The sequence below is a fragment of the Canis aureus genome, chromosome 16 (genome assembly GCF_053574225.1).
Source record: "Canis aureus isolate CA01 chromosome 16, VMU_Caureus_v.1.0, whole genome shotgun sequence".
Taxonomy (NCBI): domain Eukaryota; kingdom Metazoa; phylum Chordata; class Mammalia; order Carnivora; family Canidae; genus Canis; species Canis aureus.
In genome coordinates this window covers 51716492-51731735 of record NC_135626.1, presented here as the reverse complement: position 1 = coordinate 51731735, position 15244 = coordinate 51716492, and the positions used below count along the sequence as shown (strand labels likewise).

The following is a 15244-nucleotide window of genomic DNA, read 5'->3' as shown; positions in this document are numbered from 1 at the left end:
GGGAGCCTGACACAGGGCTCGATCCAGGGAGCCCTCGGCTCATGACCTGAGCTGAAGGCAAATGCTCAACTGACTGAGCCACCCAGGCTCCCCTGTCCTAGTGATCTTTTATTCTTTGGGCCATAACTCTGTTCTCCTGGCTTTTCATACAATGAGTAATTTTCTTTCTTCTGGTCTCAATTTAAACAGTACTTCCTCAGATAGACCTTTGTTACCCTGCTTAAAGTAGGTTTCTCTGTGACTATTTCTTACAGTCCTCTGTCATGTCCTTTACTTATCTCTTCATTTGGTTAATTTTAATATCTTTTCTCCTCTGGACTCTTAAGTTCCCAAAGACAAGTACTTTATTCATATTGCTTATTTACTGGGCACATATTAAATGCTCGATTAATGAGTCTTTTAGTCTATACCTGGAAGATTGTGTCAGTATTTGATTATTACATAGACCATCTGGTGGCAGGCCACATCCTGGGAGCCAAATCCACTCTAATGCCTATTTTTGTACAGCCCACAAAATAATAAGAATGGCTTTTATATTTTAAATAGCATTAAAAAAATCAAAAGCAGCACAGTATTTTGTGTTACCTGAAAATCATAAAATTCAAATTTTAGTCTCTAAAATACTGTTTTTTTTGGAGCCCAGACATGCCCTTCATTTATGGGCTGTGACTGCTTGCATACTACAAGAGCAAAATTGAGTAATTGTGAAGAGACCATATGTCCTGGTAACCCTAAAATATTTACTCTCTGGCTCTCTACAGGAAAGAGTTTGCTGACCGCTCATATAGACAGATTTTTTTTTTTTTTGTAAAGAATTAGAATTTTTTTGTAAAGATCTTATTTTTTTACGTAATCTTTACACCCAACATGGGGCTCAAACTCACAACCCTGAGATCAAGAGTTGCATGCTCAGGATGCCTGGGTGGCTCAGTGGTTGAGCGTCTGCCTTTGGCTCAGAGCGCGATCCCAGAGTCCCTGGATTGAGTCCCACATCAGACTCCACATCAAGGGAGCCTGCTTGTCCCTCTGCCTAGGTCTCTGCCTCTCTCTCTGTGTCTCTCATGAATAAATAAAATTTTTTTTAAAAGAGTTGCATGCTCTACTGACTGAGCAATCCAAGCACCCCAGAATTTCAACACCAAAAACACTTACATTGTCCTGAAGCAAAAAAAGATTATTTGGAAGAAAGAATGGTAAGAGATTCTAAAATAGGCTACTTGAATCCTTCTTATTCTAGCTTGACTTTCAAAATAAACCCCATTTGATTGGTCTACCTGACCTTGAGACAAAAGCAGTGGATTTTGAGGAAAAAAACAGTGGGTTTTCAGACTTCAGTGTGCATCAGAATGAGCTGGAGTGACCCAGGCAGCAGAGATTCTGATTAGATGGTGGAGGACTAGGGCCTGAGAATTTGCATGTCCTGCAAGATCCTACAACAAGAAAGAGCAAGAAGGATTGCATCTTTCTTTACAGAATGTGGGTGTTTTGTCAGTGTGAGAATTCATTTACTCAGTATTGACTAGATGTCAGTATTATTCTAGATGCTGTGAAAACAAAGCTAAATGATAAATAGCTTCTTTTAAGAAGCCAAAATTCAGTGCTATCCAGACATTAAATAAATAATTACCATAAAGATAACAGCTATAACAAGAGGTAGAAACAAATTCTGATGGGGGCACCAATCAGTTCCTGAATATCTATAAAAACTTTTAAGAAGGAAAATTAAGGCTTAGAGGATTCTGTAATGTTTTAAGAAAGAAGTCTATATGTCACTTTGGTTATGCCAATTCACAGCATCTCTTAAATCCTGAGTATTGGGTGCAAATTTAGAAGTTCTGTCCAATATTTCTTTCAAGGAGAAAGAAAGGGAGGTCATCACGGAAAGGCTTACAGTCCTTCAAGCAAGTGGCTAATATTAGTTCCTACCCAAACTTTATTCCATTTGTTTTCCTCCTCTGAAAACTAACCAAATCTTATTGTTGTCCCCATGTTCATCACCTCCCAGTAGCCAATTACAATCAGTGAACCCCTGCAATAAATCCCTCATTGACTTGAAGACTTTCCCTCTTGCCCGTTCTAGTCCATTCTACATGCTGCAGCCTAGCAATCCATTTAAGAAACAAATTCAAATGTCTTTTAAAACCTTCAATGGCTTCCCTTTACTTTTTGAAAATTAACCCAAGACTTTAACAAAGCTTTTTGATCTCTAACTTCAGGGCTCACTCTGTTTTTGGCACCAACCATACTGTTCTCTTTTAGTTCTCCTAAAAACTATTCTTCCTCCAGAGTCAAGGCTTTGGAGATTTATTTCTTCAGCCTGGAATGCTCTTCTGCCTGTACCGCTTGAGATTTTATTGAGTGGAGACATTTACTGAGACATCACTTGAGTGATGCTACTCACCTTTCTCATCTTAGCATAGACATCAGTGCCCTGGCAAAGCTGTCCTCTCACTGACTCCACCCCCTTCCCTGCTGTCAGAAGGAAAGAAGGACTTACCCACACTAGTAATCAGTCTAGAAACGGAGGCCATACTGTTGTGGTACCAATGTGGGAGAAGGTCAGTCATCATGTTAAACCTGCCATCAACTCTATCTTGAATGCATTTAAATCATCAAAAAACAAACTTTAGATCTCATACCACATAGCCTTTGAGTTTGTGGAATATTAAAGTATTTTACAATGTAGATTATGTCTTGAGTTAAATTAGGAAAGCAGGAACTTATCTGGATGACTAGGTAGCAGAAATTTTGAAATTAATTTTTATAAGCAACTTGGTTTGTTTTGGGAGAAAATACACACACACATTAGTCAGCTTGCATATAGTTGAGCCATTTGATTTTCAGAGATGTCCTTGGGACAAGTTTTGGGAATAATAGAGAAATTTTATTTCTTATTGTTAGAAAAGCCACATACATTTCTTTAAAGATCTGTGCTGATTCAGAAATATTTTTGGCTCAGATTGGGGAAGGGGACTGGGTGTTCAATCATAATTCATTTTTTCCCCCTAACTATCCTAATTTGAGCTCTTCTCAGAGTTCTTAAAAATACCACTACTAGATCTTTATAGCTCTTGACAGCTTGTAATTTTGTATTTGTTTGATTATTTTGATTACTATGTCTCTCCAGTATAAGGTATGTTTCAGAGGGGACTTGCTTGTTTTGTTCACCATTGTGCCTTGCGGTAATACATGCCTGACACATAGTGGGTGGCCTCTAAATATTTGCTGAATGAATGATGAACAGTTGGATGTCCTTCTGTCCATTACTCAGCTCTCATTGGCTTGGTTAGCTGATGAAAATCTCACCCTGCAGTGAACCCTTTTCCTGACTGAGCCTCTTGTTCGTCATGTGTCTCTTACTGTCCTGGACCTTTGGATTGATTCTCACCCTCCTCTTCACCCACTCTTATTAGTTATGGATGTCATTATCTGCCATCAGTAATTGACTACTTATTAAGTCTTGCTTTTTTCAGAACTAGGCTAGGAATTGCAGCATTATGCGATCTAAACATTATCATTTTGACATGTAATTAACATAAAAATGATTACGGGGATGCTTTATTTTTTTGCATACTAAGTCTTCAAAATTTAGCATGGATTTTATACTACAGCACATCTCAAAGCAAAACTGGCCACATTTCAACTCCCATCAATGGCTAGATGTAGCAAAAGCCTGCGATATTAGGCAGTGTAACTTCTATGTTATCAGCTATTATGTGATGACGGATGGCCATATATGCATGGCTTTGGCCAGAATGTCATCTCAGGGATTGTTTTAGAACTCTACAGCTTCATGGGAAGATACATCACATGTATCTAGTCCTTGTTGCTCCTTGTTCTAGTCCTCTTCCTCTTCTTCATTTTCTACCTATTCTTCTCTTTATTTTCCTCTTCCTTTTTCTCCTTTTTCTTCATTTCTTTCTACTTCTTTTCTGAACTTTTCTTGACTCATATCCTTCCCTCTTTTTTTTTTCTTTTATTAATGCAACAATTATTCGACAATAAACTTGTATTTCTGCAGGGTGCCTGGGTGGCTCAGTCAGTTAAGCATCTGCCTTCGGCTCAGGTCATGATCCTGGGGTCCTGGGATTGAGCCTCTCATGTCAGGCTCCCTGCTCACTAGAGAGCCTGCTTCTCCCTCTTCCTCTATCTCTCCCCTTGCTCTTGCTCTCTGTCTCTCTCTCAAATAAATGAAAATCTTTAAAAAAGAAAATAAACTTGTATTTCTGGTACTTTCATAATTTACTACAAATAAGGAAGATCCTGTGACAGGCAAAATTATAATGTAAAAATTCGAGGAGTAGGGGAGGTCCACCCCAATAAAACATACATCTTTAAAGAATTGGGGGGGAGACCAAAGTTAAATATTAAAGCTGCTTACAAAATAACTTCAAAAACCAGCTGACAGAAGCATTCTTAAGTGTGACGCTGAGTCTTGTTTTCTTTGGGAATTTTAGGACGTGCATTTTAGGAATTGCACTTTAGGACATGCAATTTTAGAAGAGGAGAATATTGTCTAGATTGCATTTACCAACTTTGTTTTGTATTTACAGAATTTCTAAAACACTAACTCTGTGCCCATATGACTGATTCTTGCCTTGGCTGACAAGAGTTTTGATACTAATTTTAACTCATTGATATCCCTTGTGTAATATATGAAACATCTTAAAATTTGAATCTTTTCATGATCTGTGTTTCTATAATAAAAATCTGAATCGTTGATGTGGATGAAAATGTTTATTTACAATTTGGCAAATTTTCCAACGTAATTAATTAATTATGAGTAGATCTCGAACTCTGAATGTTTTCTTTCTGTCTGATGCCAGAGTCAAATATTGTAGGTGTCATTAAGGAGGCTAAGTATCAAACTACTTGCTCCATTTATAAAACTATATAACACAAATGATGAGATTCCCAACCTCTTAAATTTTGCCATACACTGTTTCCAGCACAAGGACAGATTCTCAAGCTCTAGGGATCCCAGTGATGGGCTGTGTTGTATGCATGCCTTAGAGTCCCTGTAAGCAATCATCTCTCTTCTACTAAACCATTATCTGAAATTGATTCTGGTTACCAAAAAGGGACTAAAAGCACTGAGAATATTGGGGAGAAATGAGGGTCAAGACTTTAATCTGTGAGGTATGTTGAAGACAAGAATATTATCTTTCTAAAATCCAGCTCCACTTGGGTGCAAAATGGAATGAACTATGACCATTTGATGTAAAATCTACACGTTATTATATACCCAAAGGACTGAAACAACAGAGTCAGCATCTGAGTATACTACTTAAAAAGCCAAATGCACTTAAATAACAAATCACATGTTCCCATCATGAAAATTGATCTTATTTAAAGGGAGAACATGTCGGAAATAAGTAAAAGCATTTCAAGATATTCCACTTTGGAGTATTGCATTTCCTCGTACCTAATATTAGTTTTCAGTGTCATTCCTACTTTTTATCATAGTATCAGAACTTACAGGCATAAAGAATACGGTATGCCTCAGAAAATACTATTTTGGTGTCTATTCTCCTTCAATAAAAACCAGCAGTACAGAAAAGAAAAGAGTTTATAATTCATTGAAATAGTCTATTCTTTTTCACCCTTGAATCTGCCATTAAAATCAATGTGGAAAAAACAAACACACACCTGGGAAAGGTCAGAAAATGGATCCAAACATTATTTTGAAAACTTAGATTAAGACTATTTGAAACGGTTATTTAGTCTGATAAGAAGAGAAATAATTCCTGTGGTAGTCTTCAAGTATACCATGCGAAAAGTCATTTAGAAAGCTATTTTCAAAAAAAAAAAAGAAAGAAAGAAAGAAAGAAAGCTATTTTCATCTCTTATGAATGACTTAGGAATGGATCTGCATAAAAGTGGGTAATGGATTAGATTTTCCAGGGACACACTAGGCAAGCTTAGTTCATAACAATGTAATTATGTTGCCTCTCTTCCTTTACAAGAAATTAGTACACTGTCCATTATAAATGGGCATGTATGAATTTTTTATTATAAAACCAATTATTGACTTTAATAGAGTATTATTTTTTCATATTTCTAGAAAGCTTTTCCATGTTTATGGTATCAGAAATAGGTGCATCCACCCTGTTTCACTCTTTAGAACTATAAGTTTATGGGAAAAAAAATCATTCTTTTAAGTGCTCAAAAAGCTGAGGAATAAATCAAGTTCCTCAAATAATTGTCTTTTTTCCCTCAAGCATTGATTAGAAAGAAGAATATGTAATGTATAGATAATCCTAATTATAATAGAAATAAGTGAGCAATTCTATGTATCATTTGATTTTGCCATCATATTCAATAACTAAAATCTTATATTAAATTTACATGAAACTTCTAATGAATACATCATTTTTTACAAATGCAGATGTATTCAGAGAAAAATAGACTAGAAAAGCCTATATCCCACTTCATTTCCGAAAAAAACACACATATGCTTGGACACATGCACACATGTACATTTTTGGAAGGGGGGTGGGGAAAAAAGTCACCAAAAATGTCCCAACTTTATTTTTTGGTAGCAATTATTACCTTTCCCTTTAGAAAGTAATGATTTGTGTTTAATAGTTGTGGCTTTTTTAAAAAGATTTTTATTCTTAAGTAATCTCTAGGGCAGCCTGGTGGCTCAGCGGTTCAGTGCTGCCTTCAGCCCAGGGCCTAATCCTGGAGACCCGGGATCGAGTCCTATGTCGGGCTCCCTGCATGGAGCCTGCTTCTCCCTCTGCCTGTGTCTCTGCCTCTCTCTCTCTCTCTGTCTCATAAATAATGAAATAAAATATATAAAAAAGTAATCTCTACACCCAATGTAGGGTGGAACTTACCACCCCAAGATCAAGAGTCGCATTCTCTAGCAAATGAACCAGCCAGCTCTCCCCCTCCACACCACCCCTCCCCCCCCCCCCCCCCCCCCGCCCCCTCCATTGGTTGTGGCTTTGAATGAAGTTCTCTCCTGTCAGTTCTGGGCAGATTGCAAATTCTATCCCCGCCCCCCTTTTTTTCCCTCTTGGGAGGCAACATAATATTTTGAAGAGATGAGGTTCTTAAGTCATACAGGTTTTTCCACTTGCTTCATTTGTAATATTGGCAAACAGTTTAATTTTTAGAGCCTCCATTTTCTTTTAACTACAGAGACAGAATTATTTCATACATTTTTTGATGAATAAATGTCCAAGGTAGCCATCATATATTGAGACGTGTTCTGAACCAATCGCATTACATGTCCCTTTGTTACCATTAATCCTTATAACAGCACTGAGGGTAAAAGTTATTCTAGCCCCCATTTGATCCAGGAGTGCTTAGGTAAAATGTTTATTACAGTGCCCAGCTCAGTAAATTGTGGTGGTGGTGATGGTAGTAATAATACTAGTCATTGCAGTTGCTGCTTTGTCCCTGATCATCTTACAGCCCCATGTTCCCAGTTTAACCGAAGAAATTTAAGGATATAATGAGGTAGCCAGTTTAGGGGACACGGGATTCAAAGACAGGTTTATTTCAGCATGATCTGTGCCATTAAATGTTATGCCATTTTGTTAGGATATTTTGAGATTTTAGATTTGCTAAATGTTGGCACTGTGCATAAAGGCATCTCATTCTTAATGGGACACTATTTTCAAATTATATTTGAAAGTGTTTTGGTGTTCATTTTCTTTTGAAAACATGCTGATATGTTACCTAAAAGGCACATTTTACCCTTAGCATATGGGTTTCTGTACACTTACATCAGGGAATCACTTCAATGACTTAGCTAACTGACTACCTGGCTAATTCTTCAACTTAGTTTAGGTATTTCTGGTTGCCTGGTTTTATGCATTGCATTTGGTATAATAGCATGTTCTTAGTAAATTATATTCCTCAAGTGTAGTAACTATATGGGTTATTTCTGTGCTTCTTCTAAATTTTTCTTATTATTGCTAATGAAGATAATCTTAACATTTTAACTAATGATTCATACAGTTTTACATCTAGAATTTAATCTGAAGTCTTATTTTCATAAATCAAATAGTAGAAATAGAATATTATTATATAATTTATAATCACATTATTTAGCAATATAAATTCCACAGGATCTGTTACTTCATACTTATTTTTAGCCTGAACTATGAATTTATTTATTTTTTTTAATTTTTATTTATTTATGATAGTCACAGAGAGAGAGAGAGAGAGAGAGAGAGAGAGGGGCAGAGATATAGGCAGAGGGAGAAGCAGGCTCCATACACTGGGAGCCTGATGTGGGATTCGATCCCGGGTCTCCAGGATCGCGCCCTGGGCCAAAGGCAGGCGCCGAACCGCTACGCCACCTAGGGATCCCTGAATTTATTTCTAATTAATAAAAGGTTATGTTTCTACTTCAGGGAGATTTAAACTATAAAAGACAAGTTGGGGGAAAAAAACACTGACATGTGATCCATTTTTCTCAATACTATATACTTAAAGGAATTAAGATTCTCAGAATACTACTAACAAGTATATTATTTATTGGGACATGTTGGTTATTGACTAGTTTTACTTTATGTTTATTAGATAAGCAGTTAAGTATTGAGATTTCATAGAAAGCATAGCAGTACACTGAGAATAGTGCAAGCCCTTAGGGATGCTGAAATATAATAATAATTCATAGACTTCTAAGAAGTAACTAGCAGTTTTTGTTTGCTCAGAATTCAGCAAGTACATTTAAAAAGTCTGATTCATTCGAAATGCTCTAAATTAAATTAGAAAGTAACATTTAGCAAAATGTGTATCATCCACTTTGCAGACTACTGTATAAAAGTTTTACATGTATAAGAACCACTTTACATGATGATATTTTTCTCTTGCATTTCTCTTACAACTGTGAATAGCCATGAAAATGAGCAATAGCATTAGTGTTACAGCTAGCCTTCAGAATATTCACTTAGTGCCAACATGAGGTTTACACTGCCATTAAAACCATTTCAATTTCACAGTTTTATAAAGCACTTCCTCTTACATTCTTCATCTTCATAGTAACCCAAGGAGGAGGACAAGTGTAGTAGGTAGATATTGGTCATTTCTGTGGGCCCAGCGCCCCAAGACCATCCCCTCTTGGGGGAAAGCCCTGTGATGAGGATGGAAGGTACGGCTCTGCCTCCCTCTCCTGAAACCAAAGGAGAGCAGCCATTCTCCAGCTCTAATTCGGCGGCTCACAGGCTCTCCCATGACTGAGACTCAGCCAATGAGACAAACCTGCCCGAGTGTTTTCTTGGAAATGAATGAATCAGCGCTCCTGAGGAGAGATTGGGCCTCACTCCAGCCAAAGGAAAGGCAGGTGAAGCCTTTGCCCATGGCAGTGGAATCAGCTGGGCTTTCAGAGTCCAGGCCAAACAGATGCAACTTGCATGTTTTGATCAGACTCCTTTGTTTCTGCCCATTTCCCCCAAGATTGTTCAGCCTCTTCCCTTAACTAACCATCTCATATTTCTCTCTCATGTTTAACTTAACTATAGTAGATTTTGGAGGGCACCTGGGTGGCTCAGTGGTTGAGTGTCTGCCTTTGGCTCAGGTCATGATCCCAGGGCCTTGGGATCGAGTTCTGCATTGGGGTGCCCATGAGGAGCCTGCTTCTCCCTCTGTCTATGTCTCTGCCTGTCTTTCCCCGTCTCTCATAAATAAATAAATAAATAAATAAATAAATAAATAAATAAATAAATCCTTTAAAAAACCAAAACTATAGTAGGTTTTGGTTATTGCCACCCAGAACATAGGTATAACAAGTCCTGCTATTCCCAATATATAGATGAAGAAATTTACCCTCAGTGAGGTTAAGTAACTCCCTGAGTTGTAATCATGTAGAAAAGCCAAGTCCAGAACCCATGACTTCCAGATCATAGGTTGTTTCTTTCACAACACACTGTTTTCCCAGCAGCCTTCAGTGGCCTCAACAGATAGTGAGACGTGCTTCCTCCTCCACTGCTTCTTGATTGCAGTACTTAGTCCCATTTCCTGTTACAATGCTTATCTGCTTGATGTCAGCAGTGCCTGTCTTCTACACCACGCTGCTAAGCATCTGGAAGACAAGGATTGTTTTACAGTCATCATTTTCCCTCAAACATATATTGGAGTGCCTGGATGCAGAGTCAGTACTAAATAAAGATTGTAATGAATGAGTAGCAAATGAGTGCATAAATTATTCAATTAAATGAAAACACCAATGTGGGCTTGAAGCTGATGCTAAAAGTATAACACTGATTTTACAAAACACCACGATGTTCTTTACCAATCAAAATCTTAAACTATAAATAATTTCCTTAAATATATAAAGATGCTCACTTGGTAAGCATTGATTCCGTGGCTACTATGTGTCAGGCTGTTATTACAGAGAGAAATAAGAATTCATCTCCCCTGTTAAGAGGTCTCACAGACTGATGGGAGGAACAGATATTCCATAGCTCAGATCATGAGAGCTATGATTAGGGCAGTAGGCCCACAGTCAGCAGCCATGAGAACCACTGAACTGGCCTGGTGATACCCCTCTGGGCAGGTCACTGTGGACATCAAGGAAAACAGTCAAAGCCTTTTGAAAGCTACAGAAAAAGCACAATATACTTTGCCTTTCCAGACTGTTGTGAGATATGCTTTAAAAAAAAAAAACTACGAATTGCCTCTGGGAGGCTCAGTCAGTTAAGCATCTGACTCTTGGTTTCAGCTCAGGTCACGATCTTCAGTTCCTGAGATCAAGACTTGCCCATCTGGCTCCATGATCAGTACAGCCTCTGTTTCTCTGCCTCTCCCTCTGCCCTTCCCCCTGCCCATACTCTCTCTCTCTCTTTTTCAAATAATAAATAAATCTTTAAAAAAAAAAAAGTTATCTGCACCCTCAATCAGACATAATTATTTTTAAAAAGGTTATAATCAGGCATATCAAATTTTAAAAATATTTTTGAAATAGCTTTGAACAATATGAGACTAATACATAAGACTATATTTTGGTTTGGCAAAAGGTGAAAATGAAGATAAATCTGTATCTTTATTTAAGCATTAAAGCCCAATATAGTAAAAGCAACAAATAAAGATGCATATAAAAATGTGAAAGGAGACAAAGCCATATATCTGTATGCATGTAAAATACACGTATGTGCAAGAAACAGGATATACATTTATCAATATAATTTCTATTTTTTACAGACTGTACACACAGTAAGAGAAATCTCTAACTCCCTGAAGTTTTGGTATCATTTGCAGACAATTACTACGGCACGCCAAAGCCTCCAGCAGAACCAGCACCATTATTATTAAATGTAACAGACCAGATACTTCCAGGAGCCACTCCAAGTGCTGAAGGAAAACGGAAGAGGAATAAATCAGTGAGCAACATGGAGAAAGCCAGTATAGAGCCTCCCGAGGAAGAAGAGGAAGAGAGGCCTGTGGTCAATGGAAATGGAGTAGTAGTAACACCAGGTTAGTCATTTAACATATGTACATATTTATATGTATGATTGATTATAGTTAACCTCAGAGAGAGAGGATTCTAATATCAAATGGAAAGGACATAATTCTTGTATCCCTTTTATTAGTTTTAATTTCGACATATAAACCAATTAGTTTATGTTCCTCGGTTTTTTGTTTCATATACACAGTATTAATAGAAATCTAATGAACTATTTCTACATTTTAGAAAATATTACAAGTCATGAATATGATTGTATAAAGTTCTGGGATCTTTGCTAATTAAAATTAGGTAAAATCTATCCTTAGAAATCTTACTATACTCACTGTTCTGGAAAAAGAGGTTGTTTCATGTGATTTAGTTAACAACTTCAATGAACACTGTACTCAAAATGACTAGAGCTACACCATGTCTGTATATTTTTCTCTCCACCCTTACTATCTAATCTGGCAATGTGGAGAAAGCATCTTTAGACATTGACTTCGTAAAGGCACCTACCCTTGAACAAGGAAAAGGCTTGTTATCTTTTTTATTTATGATCTATCATATCACATATATAAAGAAGAGCAGGCAGATATAAAGTGTGTTTGCACAAGGGTATGGCTTTGCTATTTTCTTGTGCTTATTACTAACTGAGTGCCAAATTTTATTATAATTATAAAATTAGTTTTTTTTCCTTACATTACTTATGATTAAATGTTAAAGCAAAACTATGGCATTCTTTTTTTATATACTTTTTTAAAAGATTTTATTTATTTATTCATGAGACACACAGAAAGAGAGAGAGAGAGAGAGAGAGAGAGAGAGAGGCAGAGATAGAAACAGGCTCCATGCAAGGAGCCCGACGTGGGACTTGATCCCGGGTCTCCAAGATCACGCCCCGGGCTGAAGGCAGCGCTAAACTGCTGAGCCACCCAGGCTGCCCTAACTATGGCATTCTTATAGCCTCTAAGCTTGGAGTAAATTTCCAAAGTTTTATTAGTTATTTATTTTTTAATAACAGCATACTAGTAGGCATTGAAAATCTAAGAACTGAAAAGCTCTTGAAAAAAATGTTAACACATGAACTTCGCATACATATTATTATTTTTTTAAGATTTTATTTATTTATTCGTAGAGACAGAGAGAGAGAGAGAGAGAGAGAGAGAGGCGGAGAAGCAGGCCCCATTCAGGGAGCCCGATGTGGGACTCGACCCTGGGTCTCCAGGATCACACCCCAGGCTGCAGGTGGAGCTAAACTGCTGCACCACGGGGGCTGCCCCACATAATTCATAATTATGAATAAGGAAGGTTAAGAAATAAGCTTATGAAATGTTGATAAAAATAATAGAGCATGAAAATTAAAATACTACGTCACTATAGAAACTGTACAATGATAATTAAAAATAGAGACATCAAAATAGTTGTAGGAAATATATTATTATTATTTAATATATTATTATTAATCACAAAAATGTTTTTCCTCAAACATAGGGAGACCAAAATCTAATCTATTCCAATCAGTGTGTAAAACCTTAAAAAGTGATTTCATCTTGATTTCTCAGAGGAGGACAGCCTCCTCCATAAATGCAATGGTGAAAAACTTATGCTCTGTTCCTACCAATCACCAATTTCTGTATATAAATGCTAAAGATCACTATTGTACATAATGTAACTTGCTTACTAAAGACCCTGTGCCGGAAAAAAATGTGATGCGGTTCAGAAGGTGAAGAACTAAGTAAATGTATATGAGAGGAAAGCAATTTATAGGTCTATAGGTAATTTTCAAGCAATTAGATACCTTTTCTGTTCTGATTCTGAAATATCTTTGTCAAAATATTTATTTTTCATTATGTAATGGATTTTGAATTAAGTTGGTAGTACATAGTTTTCTTAGCTATCTTTGATATGAGAAGCAAAATGATTCAGCCAAGTGGAAGCAGTAATCACAAAAAAACAAAGTTGGAGATCAAAAAGCAGTTACAGAGTTTGTTACTGATTAATACCTTACAGCTAAAAACATAAAATATTTGCCCTTGGTTGGGCCTGAATCGTTGGTTTCTATTGCATTTCTACTCTGTATAAGGCAAATCAAATGAAGTATTCTTGACATACATTTATTTGTAAATTAGAAATTTATTTAATTGGGCGTCATAGTAAATGTAGAAAGCACCATTCCTTTCAATTCATATATTAGACATAAGGAATTGGGTTTGGTTTGTTTGTGAGTTTGGGCTAGGCAGGAGGGGTCCCAAGGTACATGGATTGGTTTGCACTCTTCTTAAGCAGCCCTAACAGTATGTCTGTCCCTGGACCTCTCAGCCTGAGGACGGTAGAGAACAACTACCCAGGCCAACTCTGGGATGTCTGGATAGTCAATAGATGCCACAAATGCCAACAGATGCTTGCAGTGGCTCTGTAAGCCTGGCTGGACTTCTCTGTCCCTTATGGGAGATGAGACATATGTAAATTAGGCGGCTCTTTGCCCAGTGTTCAAAGATGGAGAAAACAGCCCCAAACCAGAAATTGGTCCTTCATCCTTTATTAGAATATCCAATAGAAACTTTAGGGTTCACATTGCCTCCTTCCCATACATATTCACTCAGATCTTCATCTTTTGAACTTTGTCACGTTTTTTTCTAGCATAGGGTCTTTATCCTGCCTTTTTTCTTCCCATACATGTTTACCAGATGTAAGACACTTTAAACAATATTGAGAAAATTCTTGCTTAAATTTTAGTTACCGCCCTGTATCAACTAAGAGCCTATAATACTAATTAACATCAGATGTCAATTCAGAGCATAAATAGTACAATCGATGAGGTGCATTTAGAAAGTGAGAAAAGCTTACTGAGGTACTTTTATTCCATTACATAAAAATGCTGATAATACCGATAATAAACAATGTAAAAATTAACCTCTTGTGGATGCTAACCATGTTCTAGAAACTCTTTAACTTCATTATGTGTACTAGTTCAGTTATTTCTCCTAACAGATTTTACGGGTTAGGTACTATTTCATAGAATAGGACACTGAGGCACACTACTGTTAAGTAATTTGCCCAGAAACTGGGATTTATTTATAGGAAATATCGATCCAGAAGCATGTTCTTAGCTGCTATGCTATCTGAGTGTAATAGCACCAATAGAAGCATAAATACATTTCTCAGCAACATGTACGTACATGATCATTATTTTACTTGTACCTCTTTAAAAGTGGCATTATTAGTTTCTACCTACTACAAGTTTCTTATTTCTTTCATTTCTGGAAATCATGTACAACTCCACTTATGTGGCTCTGTGGTTATTAAAAAAATCGTATTTTTAAAAAATATTCTGCATGCATTTAAGCATCAAGCCTACCAATCTTGGGCAGCCCTGGTGGCATAGAGGTTTAATGAAGCCCGGGGTGTGATCTTGGAGATCCAGGATTGAGTCCCATGTCAGGCTTCCTGTATGGAGTCTGCTTCTTCCTCTGCCTGTGTCTCTGTCTCTATGAATAAATAAAATCTTAAAAAAAAAAAAAAAGCCTACCAATCTTTAACTCCTTATGTTTTACTGAAATGAATTATTCTCACTAGGTAAATAAAGGTTTTAGAAGAGTCCTCAATTTACTTCTACTACTCGTTTTCTTCATCGCTTCTCCTTTAGACTTAAACTTAGAACTATACATTCCTTTTAGTTTCAGGCCATATTTATGTAAAGTTTGTGTACATGAAGCTCTACTGACCTGTAACATTGTCCACGAATAGTCAAGTATTTTAAGTGAATAATTAATGTTAGGCTCCCTTTTTTGGTTGGAATTACATCAAACAGATGGAGTTAGCCCATATCACCTAGAAAAG

At 36.9% G+C, this 15244-nt stretch overlaps 1 protein-coding gene across 1 annotated transcript in view; it reads left to right on the top strand.

Annotated features, from left to right (window-relative positions):
- LOC144286242 (uncharacterized) overlaps positions 1–15244 on the top strand; it is a 156406-nt gene that overhangs the window by 12097 nt on the left and 129065 nt on the right. Inside the window, exon 4 of the mRNA XM_077852448.1 lies at positions 11218–11433. Coding sequence (XP_077708574.1) covers positions 11218–11271 — 54 coding nt within the window. The 3' untranslated portion in view covers positions 11272–11433. The remainder of the gene's footprint in view (positions 1–11217; positions 11434–15244) is intronic.